At 41.5% G+C, this 20,346-nt stretch overlaps 1 protein-coding gene across 1 annotated transcript; it reads left to right on the top strand.

Annotated features, from left to right (window-relative positions):
* Positions 1-558: 558 nt before the first annotated feature.
* On the top strand, positions 559-19,723 carry LOC120839965. Its single transcript, XM_040210379.2, has 7 exons — positions 559-661; positions 2,159-2,167; positions 4,509-4,606; positions 6,425-6,490; positions 10,047-10,180; positions 10,248-10,288; positions 19,602-19,723. Exons 1-7 carry the CDS (start codon positions 559-561, stop codon positions 19,721-19,723), a joined length of 573 nt encoding a protein of 190 aa, XP_040066313.2.
* Positions 19,724-20,346: the final 623 nt, after the last annotated feature.

Raw genomic sequence — 20,346 nt, 5'->3', positions numbered from 1 at the left:
ACTTTTTCCACATGTTTTCATAGTACTATCGATTTACGTTAAATTATGTGCCTAATTTCAGTGGGATATTTAAATACAAGCTGAAATGAGCGACAGAAGGTCGCACCGAACGAAATTTGTCTGGAAAAGTGGCAGCCTTCCGCAGAGTAGCTGCTATCTTGAAAGGCACATGCATCCTTCGCGTGTAGCGCAAACCGTGAAAATTATTAACATGTGACTTAGACAATGGTTATAAGGCACTTCGTTAGCTGAAAAGGTCAAATGTTTGAAGAAAAAAATGAGCACTACAAAATACCAATCTCATGTGACTTGAATAGAAGCGGAAATAGAAAGTGAAAAAAATATCGCAGAATAAAATTTATTTTGCTATATTTGTTTACTATTGCCCTTTAGAACACGACCTTTAAATGAAGTTTAACACAAATGCAATACTTTTTATGCGCGAATATTTACGTTCTTATGACTCTCGCCTAAAGCTGTGCGGAAGTCTGGTATCCTTTCCTATATAACAACCAATTTTGGAAGAACGGGAAGATTTTGACTTGCAGGAGGCTATCAATGAGTCCACTGTGCTGGGGTTTGTGCCTATGGCTATGGTTGATGTGCACTGGCGTGGAATGCGTGCCGAAAATTCATCTAAGCTCAAGAGACCAAGACGACGGTAAGTCCAAGATTTTTGTTAAAAGAAAAACGTACTATTTCTAATGCTGTCATGATGGTATAAAGGTTTTTCTTTCTAAAAAATACGAACATTTTAAGCAAGTTTTACTTTTTAGTCAAAATTAGTGCTTGCTCTAACAAATTCAGAACAAGCCGATTAGTAAGAGCAAGAGTGACATAACATTTCTTAGAAGTATAGTACGGGATATGATTAAAACAATTTGTGGCAAGTAAACGATTGCAAAATGTCACGCAATAGTTTGTATTTTATATTTGAAGGCAAAAAGACGTTAACTAGGCAAGATGCTTGGCGAAAACAATATTATTTTAAAGATATTAATTTTTCTATTCTACGGAACCAAACATGCACTTAAGGTATATTTTTTTAGAAAACTCAGTATACAGTGCAGTCCACTTATAACGATATTGAGAAAACCGCAAAATCCAATCGTTATAGCCGATTATCGTTATATCTGGATCAAATCAAATCTAAAAAAATAGCGATCAAATCTAAAAAATTTGATCGCTATAAGCGATATATCGTTATATCTGGTATCGTTATAAGTGGATTACACTGTATATTTAATATATGTAAAATATACACCTAATATGCGTTTACTATACTTCTTATTTTATTCGTTAGCCGCGCTCGTATATCGCTACATATCGCTGGCACAAATTGCCTAACACTTTTTTGAACGTCGTGAAAGATCCGCTGTCTCCGTGCTTTAGATATTTTTAACGCATTAAAAACGTGGTTTTATGGTACTCTTTAACTTGAACGAAGCATGACGTCAGCACAGGAGAGTTCTGAGGAGTACAATTTCCAAGCTGAACGATCCCCTTTTTTTTAAATAATACCACAATCGCTATATAGACCATTCCATTTAGCGCTCTCAGGGCGGTGCCATTTTGTTAGACCGCAGAGCCCTCTCCGCGCATCCGGGAAGTTCAGCAGGTTCGGCGGGGTAAAACGAGAGAGACGGAACGCGCACGACTCTGCTAGCAGACGACAAATCGGGAGGTAGCCTCACACTTTATACACAGTTCCTAGTGGAACTGTGTATAGGTTGTGAGGTTATCAAGACGATGCGCACGACATCTCATGTCAAACGCCGTACTGACCAGAAGGTACCTATGAACAGGCTCAATCTTTGCAAGTGGTTACACAACAGTCTAATTCATCAACAAATGCACGTTTTGTAACATTACTAGCCGCGTCGAATGCGCGTTGTCGGCAGTTTAGGGATTAAATTCACAAACTTTGTATATGCCTCACCAGGGACCTCACAGTAAGTTAAGTCTGCACAAGGAGAAGTTAGCACGAGTGATCGATAGCCGGAACGGAAGAATTGCCGCACAGGGTGCTGCGTTTTCTCAAATACACCAAAGGAGCGAAAGTGGTCAAACCGATTTCACCTTTCAATCCTAAGGAGGCTTCGGAAGGCTGTAATTATATGCACACAAAACATTACTGGATTAATACACTCATCTATAGACCTTTCCAGTTCGGCGTTTTAAAAACCACCAATGACAGTAACACAGTGCAGAGAAAAAGATATTCCCCTCTACAAGTAAGTAAAAGAAGACCCCATATCCTCAGTTCAGCATTACTGACAAAAGCCTGAAACTGCAGTCACACTGGTCCAAAACTGTGTGCAGAAATGTTCGAAGCATGCGTACGTGTAAAAAAAAACATGTTTCAAACATGCTTGACATGTGTCCGTAGATATTTCGGTTATCATGTCTGCAGCGAACGCCATGTATTTTACATGATGGATGCGCAGTGGGACTGCGAACTGAGAAATTGAAGTGGCTGTTTTCGAAACGCGCTTTGAGAACAGTTGACGTCTGTCGACCTCCCCCTGTGCTACAAAGATGGCACCCGCACCAGGCAATCTTGTTTCCGCTATATCTGCGCGACTGCAGTACCACGTGTCGCTCTTTCGTTGGCCCGGCAATCGATCGTTTGCTCTCATCCTTTTTGGTGTCGACTCGAAATTATCACAAACTATATCAATATATCTGTAAGTTATGTTTATTAGGGATTTTCACACATATAAAAAAAGTAAAACCTAAGACTCAGAAACGTAGAGAAAAGCTCTCTCTCGGCGGGCATCAGGGAAGCAATATTACTGATTAGTGACAGTGATAAAAAAGGAAGGGCGCAGTTAGCTGAAATCATGCTTAACATAACCGATTCTTCAGGACCCTTCAGTTTATAGCATAAAGAAGCAAGTCTATCAAAAATGCAGAAAAAGCCCAGTCTTTTCAGGCAAGAAATAACACAGAGGAACGCTACTTAGTATCAGGCGATTGACCCAAATATAAGTGAGAAAAAGAGCACACCAATATGCGTCGCGCTTAACAGGGCTCAAGCTGACCTAGAAGTGTACAACCTTGTCATAGAGGGAGCAGCAGTGTCAATGTTTTCCATATGGATATATTGTCGAATAAAAGTAGAAAAGTGCGATTCATTCACATTTATTTAGCGTTTAGCGACGACAGTTTCCTATTAGTAAGAGATGGCAAAGTTGTACCTTCCGCTGCTCACTAAATCTCATCAGTAACAGTGATGCCGCAAGTTTTTTTTTTATTGAAATTATTAAAAAACAGTTAAGTTCTGATTAGTGTATATTGTTTGATCTTGATGAAGCTGCTAAGAAGCAAGCCTTCTAAAAGCAGTCGAATCTCCAGTGAAGCAACTACTTCTTGACGTGTTAACATGCCGTATTTAATACGTGAGCTATAGTCTAGCTCAAACTAAATGCTTACCTAACGCAAATACTACTGTAGGGAAAACTCATGCAGCATAATCACAATATTGTCACGAATGGAGATGTGACGAACAAGGAATAACTGAAGAAACTGAAACGTTTAATGGGGCGAACTTGTGTCCAAAATAAAAAGGAAACAGAAGATAACAGCAGAGCGTCGCGGGCGTCGAAGTCGGCGTAACAGCAGAGTCGAACGCTGGGGCGAGACTGACTGCGGGTTGCCACGCGGAGCCCCTTATGTACACGCGCTGGCTTCTGGAACAATCGATCTAGAAAGTACGGCGACTAGAACATTCGTACCTCGAACAAGCAACAGAGTTCTGGAATGTACCATAACACTAAAAATACGTTCATACTCCAACGTAACGTCGACGTGCGCGGCGTTGCGCAGCGCACACAGATACTGATTGGTCGCAGAAATCCAGTTCGAGTGCCAATAAAAGGCGCGCGTTCTGCGCTACGCTGCGTTCACTGCGCTCAACGTCGGAGTATAAACAGCCCTTACATTGCAAGAATAAATAAAAGACCCAGGAATCGAAACCTGACTCTTCGCTGCGTACTTGGCCAGCTGCGGGCGCGGCAATATACCACGTCATAAAAAAAAAACGACAAGAAAAAAAACTCATCGCGCACCTTTACTGCTTTTTTCTTATATGAATGATCAATCACTCGTTTTTATTCGGCGCCAGCTAATCAAAATAATATACTTATGGTCAAAATATGCACTGATACGTGAAGGCCGTCCCGTCATCCAAAGCACATGAGGAATTCAGCGATTGTGCTTGCGCTGTGTAATCAAGTTGTCGACCCATCAAACAACCTTCGAGGATGTCACCGCCCTATATCATTAGCTACACTGTGAGTGTTACGACTAAAATTAATGAAACTGCACTTGTGACCCCATCATGTGCTTAAACGAGTGACGCGTGTTTGTATGTTCTTGGTTTTTGATATTTAAACATATTTATTCATTGAAAGAATACTGCTGCTCCCACATGTGGGCCTTAGCAGGTAGATCAAATAAGTTATTAAATTGTTTCTTAATAAACGTACCTATCTTGGATATTACAGATGTAGTTACAGTTACGATGAATTATATCGTTGATGATAACCTCATTACTGATGATAAGGTGCAAGTGGAAGCCTGGTTATCATACGTCACGCAGAAGGTAAATATACTTCATCAGATATATCTCACTTCATAATTTCCTAATATACCTAGTTTTGCTTTAAACCTATTGGTGGGAAGGTCAATGCATGGCATATACTATGCACGTGCTGCTGATCTATATCACACGAAAAAGTTGCACAACAATAAAACATTTTTAAATGCGCGCTCCTGCAGCTTACTTTCGCTTTTTTTTTTTTTTGTATAAAAAGTCAAACATCGCCGATTATTAAGAACGCTCTTATTTCCCATAACTTTCGAGAGCAATTCCGCTCAATAGACCCTTTTCAAAACGCGCACCGTCGAGTAGAATTGTTGCGTCGATTCTCCATGGCCGTCATATATTGGGCATGCACTTGAGCATGCATTGGACACGAGTGCTGTGCCAGCGTTTGGCACGTATATGTGCCGCAAGGTGAACCAGGAGCGAAGAAGCAAAAACGCACAAGGTTGTGACACAGCTCAAAGTCAAACTACTCCACGTGCGAGAAAGAGGTGGTGAACCACATTCAGCGAATTTGCGGCCGAGTGTATATTGGGCAAACCGGGTGATGTATTAATGATCGCACGGGAGAGCACGCTGGCTGGGTAGAAAAAAATGTCAGCAAATGGACATTTACCTATCATTTGTCGTGCTTGCAAACGTTCTGCAAGGTTCGACAACGAGAACATCCTAGCAAGAAACAAGACACAACTTGCATGTGGAACCCTTGATGCGCTTGCCATTCAAGAGAAACGCGACAACTGCGTTAGCGCACCTTCCCTCACCACTGCAAGAAAAAAAAATCTTCCTTCGGGAAGTCCACTTCGGGACGAATTGAGGTGAAGAAAGTAAAGAAAAAAAAAAGAAACCGTTTCACACTTAGTGGGTTCATAGTAGCAGAGGAGGATAAAGTTAACAGTGTTGTTAGTCCAGCGGTTTATATCTTTCTTTTTTCTTCGCGAGTATGTTTAGTTCCTTTTTTAGTAATGTATAGGTTTATTTCCATTCAGCTGGCCATTTCTGTAAAACGTGAGCTGCTGCTGCTGCCTCGTTCAATAGGCCTTTTGGTAAATTACTCAAGCACCAAGGAGCATACTACAAGTGTAGTTACACGTGCCTCACATGCTGCCGTCTGCAGCAGTTACTGCTCTAAAGTAGAAGCCTAAAACAAGTGGCATCTTGGACGCGTTTTCGGCAATACTTCATTTTGAAAAATATAACAGTGAGTGCGCAGGCGAGTTGGTGGAAGTTGATCATGATGTACAATACCCGAAACTGTGGTAAAAGCTGGGAAACTTGGTCGAATAAAAAAGACAGGGACGTTCTTTTCCCCTGTCTTTTTTCTTCAACCAAGTTTCCCAGCGTTTACCACAGTTTCGGGTATTCTACATCATTATCAACTTCAGTTTGGTTGTTTTATTCGAATCCTTTATACGGGGAAGGCCATCGGGTGCGGAGCGCAGGCTTACATTCCCGACATCCTCGTTGATGCCTGGGTAATTTAGCGATTGGTCTATTCAGTCACCCTTCAAGAAGACACCAAGCCGGTTTCAAAACGGTAGATCACATTTTAGGGCATTGGTCAGGGCATTCCTTTTTTTTTTTTGACACTATTGTTCGTGCCAACCAGGCATATATTTTTCAATAATGTTTACGTCTCGATAATTCAATAATGAAACTTAACAGTGTACCTTCACATGTAAATATGCATAACGTTTATAAAACATCCTATTAATTCTCAAGCACTTACTCAATCACTGCGTAAGTTCCAGTATTACCTGGTAATGCGTATATCAATTCACGATTTAATTTTTCTTTGCGTAATTCATTTTCCAGGCGATGTTCGATTTCCAACATATTTTTCAATTCACTCTTAATCTTAGCTACAGTATCACATACCTCGTAAGTATTCACATCGCTATTCTACAATTATAGATTATACTATCAGCCGTTTCGGAAGCAAGAACAACTGATTCAACGAATTCAAAAGAACATGGTGGCGCTCAGTTTAGAAGTGAGTACCAAAGTTGAGAGCTAGGCTAGTTGGTGTAGGTTAAGCATAATGTAGGTAAAACAGCGCAGAGCGACAAAGACTAGAAGGAAGGAACTAACAAGACGGGACAGGCGCTGACTCTCTATTGAAGGTTTTATTACCGAAAACATAAAAAGTATACACGTAAGGCAGCAATCTACACATGCGCAAACCTTTCTGCTTTATCACATAGGGTCATACACGTGTATCACCGGTGCTCGCTGATGCGCTGCGGCCTGCTTTCCGCTATGTAAAAAGCCTCTATCACCTCCCTGGGCACGTGTATGACCGGTGCCCTATGTGATGAAACAGAAAGGTTAGCACATGTGTAGATTGCTGCCTTATGTGTTTACTTTTTATGTTTTCGGTAATAAAACCTTCAGTTACGAGTCAGCGCCTGTCGCGTCCTGTTTATTCCTTCTAGTCTTTGTCGCTCTGCGCTGTTTTACCTACATTATGTTAAGAACTGACTACTTTACTCAACTTCGGAACTCTCTCGATATGTTCTGCTATGAAATTAATTTATAAAAATGGAATGGATGTAAAAAATCATAGACACGTATCTTTTCTATGCCAGTTCACCAAATTTCATAAAATTGTTTTGTTTAAACATGTGTTGAAATTTGTTCTGCAATATTAGCCCAATACAACATTGATTTGCGAGTGGGAGATCCGTAGAAGCAAATTTAGCGTCATTTTCAAACTTTGTCTACCATGTTGTTTGTCAGAGTGGTCAGTGGATACAGTTTATTTCGATTTTTCAAAGAATTTGGCTTGGTTAATCATCGTTAACTTATACACAAATTCCGATCTTACGGTATGAGTAGTGCGCTTTGTACATTGTTTCTGAATTTCTTATTTAATCACCGAAATTCCAAGCGTGTTCTTGGACGGTATTCCGGACTTTATGTTTCCCTTTCGAGTGTGCCGCATGGGTCGATACATAGACCGATTGTTTTCAATGCTGCCTTAAGAAATCTACATACATGTGTGGAGTATTTAGGTATATTAAATTATATAGAGGAAATCAAGCTGTTTAAGCCTATCTCATGTATGAAAGACTATGAAATATGGATAATTTATATCAGCGCACGATCGATGTTGTATAAACATGTTCAGTCTTACTCCTAAAACTTTTCCTAAAACTAGGAGGTTATGACCTAAAAAGTAATCTTAACAGCTCATTAATTTCCCATTATGGAGGGTTGAGCGCACGCGTGATTTTTTGTGTATACGTGGTGTTTGGAAGAAGTCTCAAAAATTCCTCAAAATGAGACTTCCAAATAAAAGGAACTCTGGTGGAACAAACTGCCAGCCACGCGGGACGTCAAGGGTTGCAAAATATATGCTAATAGATTTTCTTTATTTTTTTTTTCTGCACCGAGTGACGAGGCAAAAGCAAGCCTCTGCCGCGTGCTGAGCTCCACGGTAAAATGTGGTCGACGAATTGAACTGTTCGCCGTAGATTTGGTTACGTTTCCACACATCACCAGCGAAAGCTTTTTCTTTTTTTTTTTTTTTTTTTTGCGCGTGATTGCGTTTTTTACGTTGTGTATCTAGTTTTCGCAGAAAAAAAAAGACTCTATATATTTCAGCTGCAGTACTTATGAGAAGGACTTTATTTTTTAACGGGTATGGGACCGATTTTGTCCGCATCATCAAACTTGTCATTTCTACTGGCCACCCAACTGCACTAATTAAAACGTTATATTACTAAATTATTTTATTATTAAAATAATTAGTATGTTTTTTCTTCAATCCCTGACATTCGCTGTGCCTGGCAGTGGGTTCTGGACAAGAGTTTATTTTTAACTCATTTATCTTAGCATTTAAGTTGTATATTTTAATCTAACTGTATTCTTATTTAATATGATCATTACCAAAAAATCAATGGTTCATGAGCGCAAACTTAAAAACAAATGCATGAATCAATAAATTAAGTCTAGGAGTGGTTAAAAATCCCCTTTTTTAATACGTTACTAACAAACGCAAATTGAAAAAGCAATTTCAATTTTTTAACAGAGCAATACGAAAAGGAAGGGCAATGACAGACACATACAGTTGTCCCATTTTTTGTGCTTTAATTTTACTATTTTATTAAGTGCGTTGCCATGATTGTAAATATGTTCGTTGCAGTTCACTGTCTGATAGCTGACAAAAAGTATATATTTGTCTAAAGCAAGTTAAAAAGCGGTGTGTCAATGAGTCTAACAAACGCCCAATAGTTTGTAGCACGAACAGGTTGCATTCAAACCACTTATTAATGCACGTTCCCAGTAGTGTTAAGCTCCTCTCATACAATACGTCCATCAGGTCAAAACTCGAATATGCATCAGTCATTTGGGATCCCCACAATAAAAAAGATATCCACCAGCTTGAACTTGTACAAAGAAAGGCAGTTAGGTTTATATTCAGTAAATACAATAGATTGGACTCGCCCACGGAACTTATGAGGGATAACCAAATACCACCTCTCGATACACGTCGGAAAATGACTCGTATTTTATTTCTTTACAACATCCTGACATCCAGAGTAAGCCTAAATACACTCCCATATCTCAATCAACTAACTTCAAGAAAAACACGACACACTAGGGATCACGCACTACAGCCCATCTTCGCAAAAACAAATGCCTTTAAGCACAGTTTTTTTCCACGCACTATTTCGGACTGGAACTTGCTACCAGAAACCATTATTCAGTCAGCCAATTTCATTCAGGAATTAGAACGGTACATAATTCGATAATGCATTCCGCAGCAGTGGTCTTGTCTTCTTTTTTTATTATTGTTTTTGTCATTTTTTCATGTGCACCTATATGTTGCATTTTTGCCCCTCCTGCTTGGGCCAGAGAACTGGCCTGCAGTATTGTAAAATAAATAAATAAAAGCATGAACTGCCCCATGGAGCGAAGCCGGCGTTTTCTGTAGCAGCAAAAAATGGCATCAAAGTTCCCATTGGCTGAACGAAACGGCACCTAAAGTCCCATCGACAAAAAGCACAGCAACGCAGATGCATCGTCCCGGAAGCCGTGGAGCCGGCGGGGCCACCGCACCTGCGCAGTGTGGAGCCTGATGCCACCGCCGGAGCGCCGTGTGAAAAAGAAAGACGTGGCGCGCTGCTTGTAAGAATGCGCTGCGTGTAGGAAGGCTTTCGCATTCCTACACGTAAGCAGTCTTAGGTGTCTTCGTTTAAATTTTGCTCAACACTTCTACATGAGTGAAAAGTTAAGCAGCAAAGGATATTACATATAAAACAAACATAAAGAATAAGGTAATTAAAGGCGGTTTGCGCCTTTAATTCTGCGAGTAGTTTTTTTTTATTTTTAAGTCTACGAGTGATATGTTTTTTTATCGTTCGTTATGTCTAGATCATTCCTTCAAATGTGTATGCGGGCCTCTAAAATTATAATTTCTATTAACGTTTAGGCGGAGCAGAGTGACCTAAACTCAAGGTTAAAACATATTGGAGGATCCTATCCTTGGCCGCAGGGAGCAATTTCTACACTGGCTGACTATTTTAGCGACAGGAAGCATTCTGATATTATCTGCCTCGTAACAAAGTAAGAAAACACCGCAGTTCTTTGTTTCCTATTTTCACACACCTAAACTTTACAACATTTTTTTTAGGAAAAAGCTTGACGACTGGTCCAGTGTGAGAAATGGGTATGGTAAGTGCTCTTCAAGGTTTATTTAAGTCGCTTTAAACATTTTGGGAAGTCATGGAAACTGCTTTGGTTATTGCGGTAAAATAAATGGGACCTACGTTTTAGGAGTCGCTGCAAAAAGATTATTTCTAATGCACTTGCATTTTCCTTTGAATAATCTCACTTTAAGGTATAAGTGATATTTTGTGCTAACTTCTTTTAATCTTATTTCTAATTTACATGCACGGTCTTGTGAATTTTCTCACTGTTAAAGATAAGTACTATTTTGTGCTACCTTTTTGATCTGGGTAGATTTTGTTTGTTGCTCTAAATAATAATGGCTAAAAATAATTTAACTCTTAATTCTTTAAAAATAAGAAATCGGAATTTGCCCCAGATTTGAATGCATTCCATGTCACGTGCTATATGCAAAAATAATGGTCTTAAACAATCGTAGGTAATAAAATAATGATCTGTAAACTACAGAAATTTATACTAGCGAAAAATAATTGGTACGTGGAGGAAAGTTTTATAAATTTATTGGTTTAAATTATATTAAAACTAAGCGTTTATGGACTTTCAGAAGCGCAAAATATCTTGAAAGCGCAAATAGGCTGGATAAATCAAGTGATTTAATTTAGTAGAAATAATTTAAAATAAAAATTATATTAGTATTGTAAAGAGTTTGGTAGGTGTTCTTGACATTATAACGGCAGCTATTATGGAAAGAATAGACAATTGCGGTTTTGTGCCGTCCTCCTTCAAACGTAACTAAGGCAGGGGTCAGCCACCGGATACGGCCCGCGAGGCAATAATATGCAGCGCCCGGCAGGCTGCCAGAAAATGTCCCCCCTTTCCACACACACCCCCACACTCCAGGACCAATGGTGTAAAAAAGTATTTTTGGTGGCAAATTCGGAGTAATGAAACGTATTCATTTCCAAATGGCACCCCAGGGGGTGAGTTCGTTATTCACGTTCATCTACTGTCAATTTTAGTGCACCAAAGTGATGCACTGGGAATCAATAATTGAGGGATGTCGTAGGTTCCATAAACATCGTCCGGAATCATGACTCGTAGAATGCATCTTGCATTTAAACAGTTTTGCCTCACACAGAAACATATCATGGGGCTGTCGAGTATTATACAAAACAGCAAGAGTTTTACTGTTTTTATTTTAGCTTAGTGAAAACGTTCTCGGAAAGCATTCCTGATTTTGACTCGGTGTATGACTTGACGTTGTTGTTGGCTGATATCTCACATCACCCTTGTTGTGTTTCTAAGGCCATGAAGTAATCGTAGTCGTTACGAATAAACCTTTAGTACACATAGAATAACTATTTACAATCACGGTGATTCCGGTATCGGCAGACGGCAACGTTCGGCTGGCTCGCTGGCTTGCGTCGGTCAGCTCGAGCTCGCTTCTTCATCGTCGTTCCGTGTGTCTACTCTTGGACACAACACTCCCTCAGACTAATCATAGTCGGTACCGATACACCGGCTTGCGTGCTCTCGAGGGGTATCGGCGTTCCGCGCTTTCAGACGTTGTTCGGGCACCCGCAGAAGAGACAGTTGCTTTTAAATCCGGTCTCCCACGTTCCGCTGATTTACTTTCCTCCTGTTCAAGTATCAACAGAGAATCTGACTCGGATTTCCCGGTGCCTGAAACTTGGCTTGCTCGGCGAAGAAGCTGGTTGAGGTGTCGTTTCCAAACTCCGTTCGGTACATTGACCTTGTAGTGCGCTCTCCCAAGACACTTAAGAATTGTGCCTGGAATCAAACTTCTCCTTGCATTTCGGTAGTCTCGCACCAAAACCCCGTCTCCTTCTTCAAACTTCCTTTTTGGTTCTTTCTGAGTTTGAAACTTCGATAACTTCCCCGGGTTAAGGAGATCCAATCTTGTTCTCAGTCTTCGCTTGAACAACAGTTCTGATGGGGCAAAACCAGTGGATGTGTGCGGTGTGCAACGATAAGCCATCAAAACTCGGGAAAGCTTCGTTTGTAATGACCCTTCGGTCTGTTTCCGCAGTCCTTGCTTGAGCACTTGTACTGCTCGTTCGGCTGCACCATTCGTTGCAGGATGAAACGGAGCGCAAAACTGTGTTGGATTCCATTTCCCCTTAAAAATTTTTCGAAACTTCAGAAAGAAAGGGTGGTCCATTGTCCGAGACAATAGTTCGCGGTAGTCCATGCAGTGCGAACAACTTCCGCAACGCTTCCACAACTTTCTCCGCAATCGTGCTCGACATTATTTCCACTTCTAGCCACTTAAAAAAGGCGTCGGTGACAACTAGAAACTTTTCCCTTAGGAACGGGCCAGCAAAATCAATATGCAGTCTTTCCCAAGGTTGTTCGGGTGTCGGCCAGTGGAAATATTCTCGAATTGGTTGGTTCCGAAATTTCTGACACAGAGAACACTCTTCGACTGTTCTGACAATGTCATTGTCTATGTTGGGCCACCAAGCATGCAGTCTTGCCAGACTCTTCATGCGCACAATGCCGTCATGTACCGCATGAAGCTCGTGCAGTACTCTTCCTCGGCATGCTTCTGGAATAACAACTCTTCGGCCCCACAATCAGCATTCTTCCTCCACCGTAAGTTCCAACTTCCTCTTGAAGTATGCTTCGATATCTGGACTTACGTTCTCAGGCCATCCGGTCTGAGTGAATTTCAGTGCCTTGCTGTACGGTTGGTCTTTCTCTCCTGCCTCCTGCAGAGTCTTTGTGTCTACAGGACACAGGTCTAGCTGTCCCAAGTAGAAACTTGTGGCATAGTCAGTCACCTTCTCTCCTTGTCCATCGATCGGCAGGCAAGATAGGGCATCTGCGTTGAGATTGTCTTCTGATTTCTTGCAGACCATTGTATATTGATATGCTGACAGAAGCATTGCCCAACGTTGCAATCTTGCAGCTGCTATTGTTGGAATGCCTTTCTTGGGTCCAAGGATGGTTGCCAACGGCTTGTTGTCGGTTACCAAGATGAAGTTACGTCCATATATGTAGTCATATAATCTCTTCACTCCAAAGACGATCGCTAGAGCTTTTTTCTCTAGTTGAGCATAATTTTCCTCTGCTCGAGCAAGTGTCCTTGACGCATAAGCAATAGGACGCTCTGCCTTGTCCGGGTACACGTGCGATAACACGGCTCCAACTCCAACTGGGGAAGCGTCGCAAGACAAAATCAGTGGTAGCTCTGGATCATAGTGAGCCAACACTGGGGCTCTGCTCAAAATTCCCTTGAGTTCCTGCAATCTCCTGTCGCACTCCGGTGACTAGTTCCACGGCACGTCTTCATGCAGCAGAAGCGTGAGCGGCTTTAGAATAGTAGACAACTTCGGCACGAGACGTCCGCAGTAGTTTAGAGGTCCCAGAAACGATCGTAGCTCGCTCACATTCTTGAGAACCGGTGCTTCCTGTACAGCCTGGACCTTTTTCCTCATTGTGCTTATTCCAGAACTGCTAACTGTATGTCCCAGGTAGTCCACCTTGTCTTTCATAAACAGGCACTTCTTTTTCGCTAGCCGAAGTTCACGATCCTTCATGCGCGCTATAGTACTTTGTGCAGTCTCTCTAAGTGCGTTGTATCGTCCTCTGCGGTTACCAAAACGTTGTCCAGGAACACGCAGACACCTGGAATCCCTCCCAATAGTATCTCCATTTGTTTCTGTAAGATAGCAGGGGCGGAGGCGATCCAATAAGGTAGACGCTTGTATCTGTAGAGTCCCTTATGCGTGTGTATGGTGACATACTGGCGAGACTTCTCATTCAACACCAGTTGCTCGTAGGCGTGTCTTAAATCCAACTTAGTGAACTTCTGCCCACCGTTCAAAGTCGTGAACAAGTCATTGGCTGTTCGCAGAGTGTACTGGTCCACTTCCAGTTGTGGATTTACCGTGAGCTTGTAGTCGCCACAGATCCGGACCTCTTTTTCTCCTTTTGGAATGTTGACCGTAGGCGTTGCCACTACTATCTTACAGAAACAGTTTATTGGCTCGATGACGTCTCTTTTTACCATGTCATCTAACTGTACTTCGATCAGATGCTGGAGTGCATAGGGAACTTTACGGCTTTTCATGAACTTTGGTTAGGCGTCTCGCTTCAGCTGCAGATTGACTTCAACTCCTTTGAAGCACCCTAGTTCCTCTTTGAAACGTTCGTGACACTCGGCCAGGATGCCTTCTAAGCAATGCGCATCTTTCACAGTGTTCACCTGGAGTGCTGACATCCATGTCTCGTCCAGGACTTGTATCCAATGTCTTCCCAACAGTGGTGGCACCTCTGCATTCACCACGACTAGTGGCAGCGTCCAGGTCTTCTGGTTGCTTGTGACATGGACATCAGCAGTACCACAGACGTTCAAGCTTTGTCCTGGGCAAGTGCGAAGCTTGGCCGTGAAACAGCGTGCGAACCTTCAGTTTTCCTTGCAGCCGCTTTGGAATCACTGTCACCGTAGCTCCGGTGTCCACCTCCATCTCCAGGGTCACTTCATTAATAAAGACGCTTTTCTTGAGGGGTGGTACAGTCAGCATATCCGCGTTTGTCCGCAGGACTAAATATTCTTCCGCTCTCTCTTCCTGTTTCAGCTGTTGCACCGCTCCCTTTCCTTTCTTGGCTGGTCCCTTGCGTTTGCCTTTTCCATGCTGATTTGACGTTTTCCCTCTTCTTTGTTGCACGCCGCTGTTTTTGCAGGCTTTCCGCAGGTGACCCTTTTGTCCACATGCGACACCGTCGTAGCCTTTGTAACGGCAATCTTGAGGAGTGTGGTTGGTTTTGAGACAACGCCAGCAGGCAGCGCTTGTGCTTGCAAGTTGTTTCACTTCGTCTTCAGCGGTGGCGCGTGCATCCTTGAGAATTTTCATTTGATCCTCAGTCGCTTCCAATCCCGCTACCAATTCCACAGCTCGTGCCAATGTCAGATTTTCAATTGTTAGGCAGTGCTTCTGGGCCATCATGTGATTGAGACCACAGACAAATCGGTCGCGCAGTTGCTCCTCGAGTTTGTCTACAAATTGACAGGTCTCCGCCAGCCGTCTTAGTTCTGCCAATAACGTGGTTGAGGGTTCACCTGATATTTGATCCCGCTTTCCAAATTTGAAGCGCTCGGCTATCACTAACCGCTTAGGCGAGTAGAATCGACTTAGGAGTTGTACGAGCTCTTCATAAGTCATCTTGCTCAGTTGCTCAGGAGACGACAGATCCTGAAGTCTGGAGTAAGTTTTCTGTCCGAGATGGCAGTGATCAAAACAGAAACTTTCATCCGATCGGTCTTGATTTTCTCTTTGTGCAACTCGAAATACTCTTGAAGGCGTTCCTCGTACTCGTCCCAGCTTGTTCCTTCCTCATAAGGTCCAATCGAACGCGATAGGTCGTCCATGATGCACAGTACCTGGTTCGGTCGATTCTTGCCCCGGTAGATAAGGTCTAGGTTGACTCCTCATCGCCACTTTGTTGTGTTTCTAAGGCCATGAAGTAATCGTAGTCGTTACGAATAAACCTTTAGTACACATAGAATAACTATTTACAATCGGGGTGATTCCGGTATCGGCAGACGGCAGCGTTCGGCTGGCTCGCTGGCTCGCGTCGGTCAGCTCGAGCTCGCTTCTTCATCGTCGTTCCGTGTGTCTACTCTTGGACACAACAACCCTAATGACTGGAACGTAAAATTACAAAGAAAAGAGAAACTCGTGGTGGTATATGCTCTTAGATGCAAACGTTTTCGAGCTGAAGCTCGGGATCTCCCAGCACTAGGAATCTCTAGGAACAGAGAATCGAGCACATTGTTCTATAAAGAATTGCACCTGTATGAAAGTATTTGAATTCCAGGGTCAGAGTCGGACTCCCTGATTTTTGCGAAATACTGAAACGACATCCAGATTTTCTAAATTTTGCTCACGACAGACTTCGGACAAATTCAGGAGCCTTGCGAGACAAAATTTGCAGATCATCTGATTCCCAAACAGATAATAGGTCGTAGGATGTATTTCAAGCGAACGACTTCTTTAATTTTTCCTCTGGCTTTCCTGAGTCAAAGCTTTTATATATACGAAAGCTCGCAGCAGCTTTGATTGCAGTGTTCCTTATACTACGTACATCGGCCAAAAATATTTTTTCGATGGAGAGCGTAAAGTCAACCATATGTTAGCGAACGACCAATGACCCTCCGACCTTCCCCCCTCCCCTTCTTCGTTTTCTGATCGGCCCGTTTCGTCCCTAACTTGCGGCGATTCGTCCCGCTGCAGTAAAAGGTGTATGACTCCTAAACTAAGATGTTAAGGCGTAGTTTATGCGTAGTGCATAAAACTACTGTACATTGACGAAGTATTTTAAAGGGATACTTCAACGGAATTTGAAATGTACCCGTCGTGCTCAGAAATAGACCTATAGTATGTTCCACATTATCAGTAAATGAAAATTGCACGTTGTATTTTGAGCCTGATGGCTGTATTTTTCGTTATAAACGGCCCACTCTGGCACGTGTTCATATAGCAGCCAGCGGAGAGCACATGACATCCGACGGAATCGTTACGTGACCTGTCTAGGGACGAGCAAAGCTGCGGCGAGACTGACGTCACCAAGACGATTGAAACAGGGCATCTGGCCACCGCCATGTCTCTCCTCGTGCGGGAAAGTGCATGCAATTACAGCCATGTCAAATCTACGTTCGCGCATGCGCTGCACATGCTCGCGCATGGGGCACCAGTGAGGCTATAGTTCTAGGCGAGACGGGTATCGCCACTACCTGTCAGTGTTCCTAGACAGACATAACAAACGAAGCTTTAGCGACATCCACCAGGTGCCATTTGCTTATCTTTTAATTCGTTTCGAAATTTCTTTTCGTGTCTTATTCAACAAGAGAAGAGATTGGGATGTCGGATGGTGATACTGCTCTCTTGAGCACGTATAGACCTAAAACTAATTAGCGGCCAAACTTCGTTGTAGTATCCCTTTAATAGCTTACTTAGAGCCTGTGTGAGGAAATTTCTTTGGCATTAAGTTATACTGGATTAGTAAATAACCTTTAGTAATTGAATTGCGCTATCAACTTATGTGTAATTGTAATTTATCGGATCATTCTTCTCTTTACTTCTTTGCAAGCTTTACTTTGTATGGCCTCTGCCTTAAGCTTTGTGAATTGTACAATATCTACTTTACGCAGTAACGCTGTGTACCGCAAAGGCCAAACGTGGGACCACCGTTATTTATTTTGTCTGTAAAATATATGTTTCACGCGTTAAGCATTCAAATGTCCTCTTTCCGCTGACGACATCAAACTTTTTTTTGACATCTTAAGAACTATGCTGACTGTACTTCATTGCAAACTGACATTTCTGGGATTTCCGAGTGGCTTGCCAAAAACTCTTTGTCGCTAAATACAGGAAAAACTAAATTAATATCTTTATTTAAAAAAAAAAAAAAAAAAACGCAACCTTTTTCTGTTTTCTTATGTGCTTGAGGAAATTACGGCAGATAAAGTATTTCATGTGAAATATCTTGGCGTCTACACTGATATATATATAGTACTGTTTTATTTACTGAGCATGTTTCTAAGATCGACGGTTCAGACATTAGAAAGTTGGGAATGATCACTCGCTTATCACGTCCTTTCACTTCACCAATATCTGCCGTGTGTCTGTTCTGCAGCCTCGAACGCTCGGCACTTGAATTTGGTTCTATTACTTGAAACTCATTATCTTTAACCGAAGTTGCAAGGATTTAAATTGTGCCGACGAAATTTATTGGAAATAGTTACAGCCGCCACATAGGTCGAAGATTATTTTAGTTACGACTCATTGCTACCGTTATTTAGTCTTGGAAGGCTTTCAACAAGAAGGCGATATTTTCTTCATAAAGTAGTGCATGGGACTGTAAAATCTCGGAGTTTACTTGTTAGTATTGACTTTCATGTACTAGTCGTCATTTCTTAAAATTTTACCCCCATAAAATGTGTGAATTGTCACTACTACATCGAATGCAGTTCGTTTTTTAAAGGGAAGATGGGGCACTTCTACATCTGAGAAAAAACGCTTGAATTGCATTCATTTGGCCTTTAGAATAACAGATATCACAATTATACTTCAATGCGACGCGCCGGAGAGCGATAAGAGCAATTTGAAAAAAGGCCTGAAGCCCCGCCTCCCTAGCCTTGGCAAGCCAAAAGAGCCGTCGATGACGTCACGGACAGCGACAGTCTTTCGCGTTTTTCTCGCGTTTAAAAACACTTGCGCGGCAAATGGTTTTGGTATTCGGGTTGACGAGGTAAAAATACACTAGAATTCACTTCTAACTCATTTTTTTCAAGAAGCTCCGTAGCTTCCCTTTAATAGCATAGGAAATTGCGTATCATATACTTTTCTTGATTTTCGTAAACTTAAGCCAGCCTTGCAAAAGTGTTTTTTTCTGACTCTGAGTTTTTGTACAAGTTGTATCTCCTTCACAACCCTGTATTCTTGTGTTCTCCCATGCATCTATATATTTTAAATAGTGTTGCTGTAAACACGAATTACAGTGCACCACACAAAAAAGCTTAATATCTGTTTTTTGGGAACTAAAAAAAATAAAACTTTATTATTATTATTATTATTATTATTATTATTATTATTATTATTATTATTATTATTATTATTATTATTATTACGTTTGCTAAAAGTGTTTGAAGTTGTAATTTATCTACTAGTCAGCCGCAGTGACTTCAAAATTTCAGTTAAAATTGCAGCAAACTTTTATAATCTTGTCACGCTGGAGCTTTCTTCTTCAAACTCACTGACTGGCAGAAACATACCTGCAGAGGGTCACAGAAGATTCTCCACATAAATCAAGAGAACCTTCCACTGTAGAGATTGATAAAAAATTTTAAAATAATTGGTTTTGGATGGGCACAGTGCGCATCTTATCACGGGCCCTCGGAGCCATTTTCAATATAGTAAAGAGTCTAAGTCTCCAATAAACTTTTTCAGTGAATTCTAAGCTATTATGTCGTTTCGCAACTCACCTCGCATAAGCTATTGTAAAAAAAAAAAATTAAAAAGACAAAAAATACAGTGACAAATGTAAAATAATCTGTAATAAATACTCGGAAACAAAATACAAGCTCCTCTCAATACAAAAAAAAAATCATATCATCTTCGTTGAATTTGGCTAGATCTTCAAAAAACATATGCAAAGTAGTTTAATCGCTTTCTCAAGCAAATTTGTATTTGTGAGTGATTTGGTTTTTGTGTTATAGTAATTATTTAATTGTAATTGACTACCTTTAGAGCGAAGCAGCTATAATTGTACTTAAATTACGTTTCCCAAGTAATTTACCCATGCATGCATTTACTTGAACTGCATATTTTAGGTTACTACGCCCAGGGCACTCTCTGTGAAAACGGCTTACCAATATTGCTAGCGTACGTTACCGGTCATGAGGGATACTCATCTCACATGCTGCTCAGCATTATAATCAACAGGTGGGTATAATTAAAAAATAACGATAGTTTATTGCCTTTTCACAAAAGGGATACTGAACCAAAGAATTTAGTGCCCATAATAAGGGGTGCACGTTCTCTCTACGAGCCAGCAGCCGCCGGTGTGCGGGAGCACAAGCAAAGAAAATGACGTCAAAGACCTCCATTCGCGCTTAAGAGGACTGCGAAATACACGGGCTTGGGGCCAAAGGAGAATAAAGACAGGCTTTTCATCTCCAGAAGTGAAAGCTACGTGCTTGTTAGACCAATTAATCGCTTGCCTTTTACACCAGACATCATTGTGTGGATGAAAAATTTGTCTATATTCTTCTTTGGCCCGAAGCCCATACATTTCACTGCCATCTTAACCGCAAATGGAGGTCTTTCACGATATTTTTGTTGCGTTTGCTCGCGCACACCGGCGGCTGCTGGCTCGTGGAAAGAACGTGCGCCACTTATTATGGACATTATATTCCTTGGTTCGGTATCCCGTTAAGGCTATTGCGATTTCAATAGCTGTCTGAATGAATTTTGAAAAAAAAATTGATCGTGTTTGTTTATTTATTATTTTAACATGGGATGTGTTCCATGGGTCCTCTTCTATGAGAAAGCGGTCATGAACGAGCGTCATAATGA

The sequence above is a fragment of the Ixodes scapularis genome, unplaced genomic scaffold (assembly GCF_016920785.2).
Source record: "Ixodes scapularis isolate PalLabHiFi unplaced genomic scaffold, ASM1692078v2 PGA_scaffold11__112_contigs__length_91849675, whole genome shotgun sequence".
Taxonomy (NCBI): Eukaryota; Metazoa; Arthropoda; class Arachnida; order Ixodida; family Ixodidae; genus Ixodes; species Ixodes scapularis.
The sequence above is the reverse complement of the archived record's forward strand: the minus strand, read 5'-3'. Positions and strand labels throughout refer to the sequence as shown.

Bases quoted from the DNA above. Each gene is read 5' to 3' on its own strand.
- LOC120839965 (XM_040210379.2), top strand. From the start codon at position 559: ATGAGTCCACTGTGCTGGGGTTTGTGCCTATGGCTATGGTTGATGTGC. The intron at 4,607-6,424 runs GTAAATATACTT...TTCATTTTCCAG, and splicing joins TATCATACGTCACGCAGAAG to GCGATGTTCGATTTCCAACA. The intron at 10,181-10,247 runs GTAAGAAAACAC...CATTTTTTTTAG, and splicing joins ATTATCTGCCTCGTAACAAA to GAAAAAGCTTGACGACTGGT.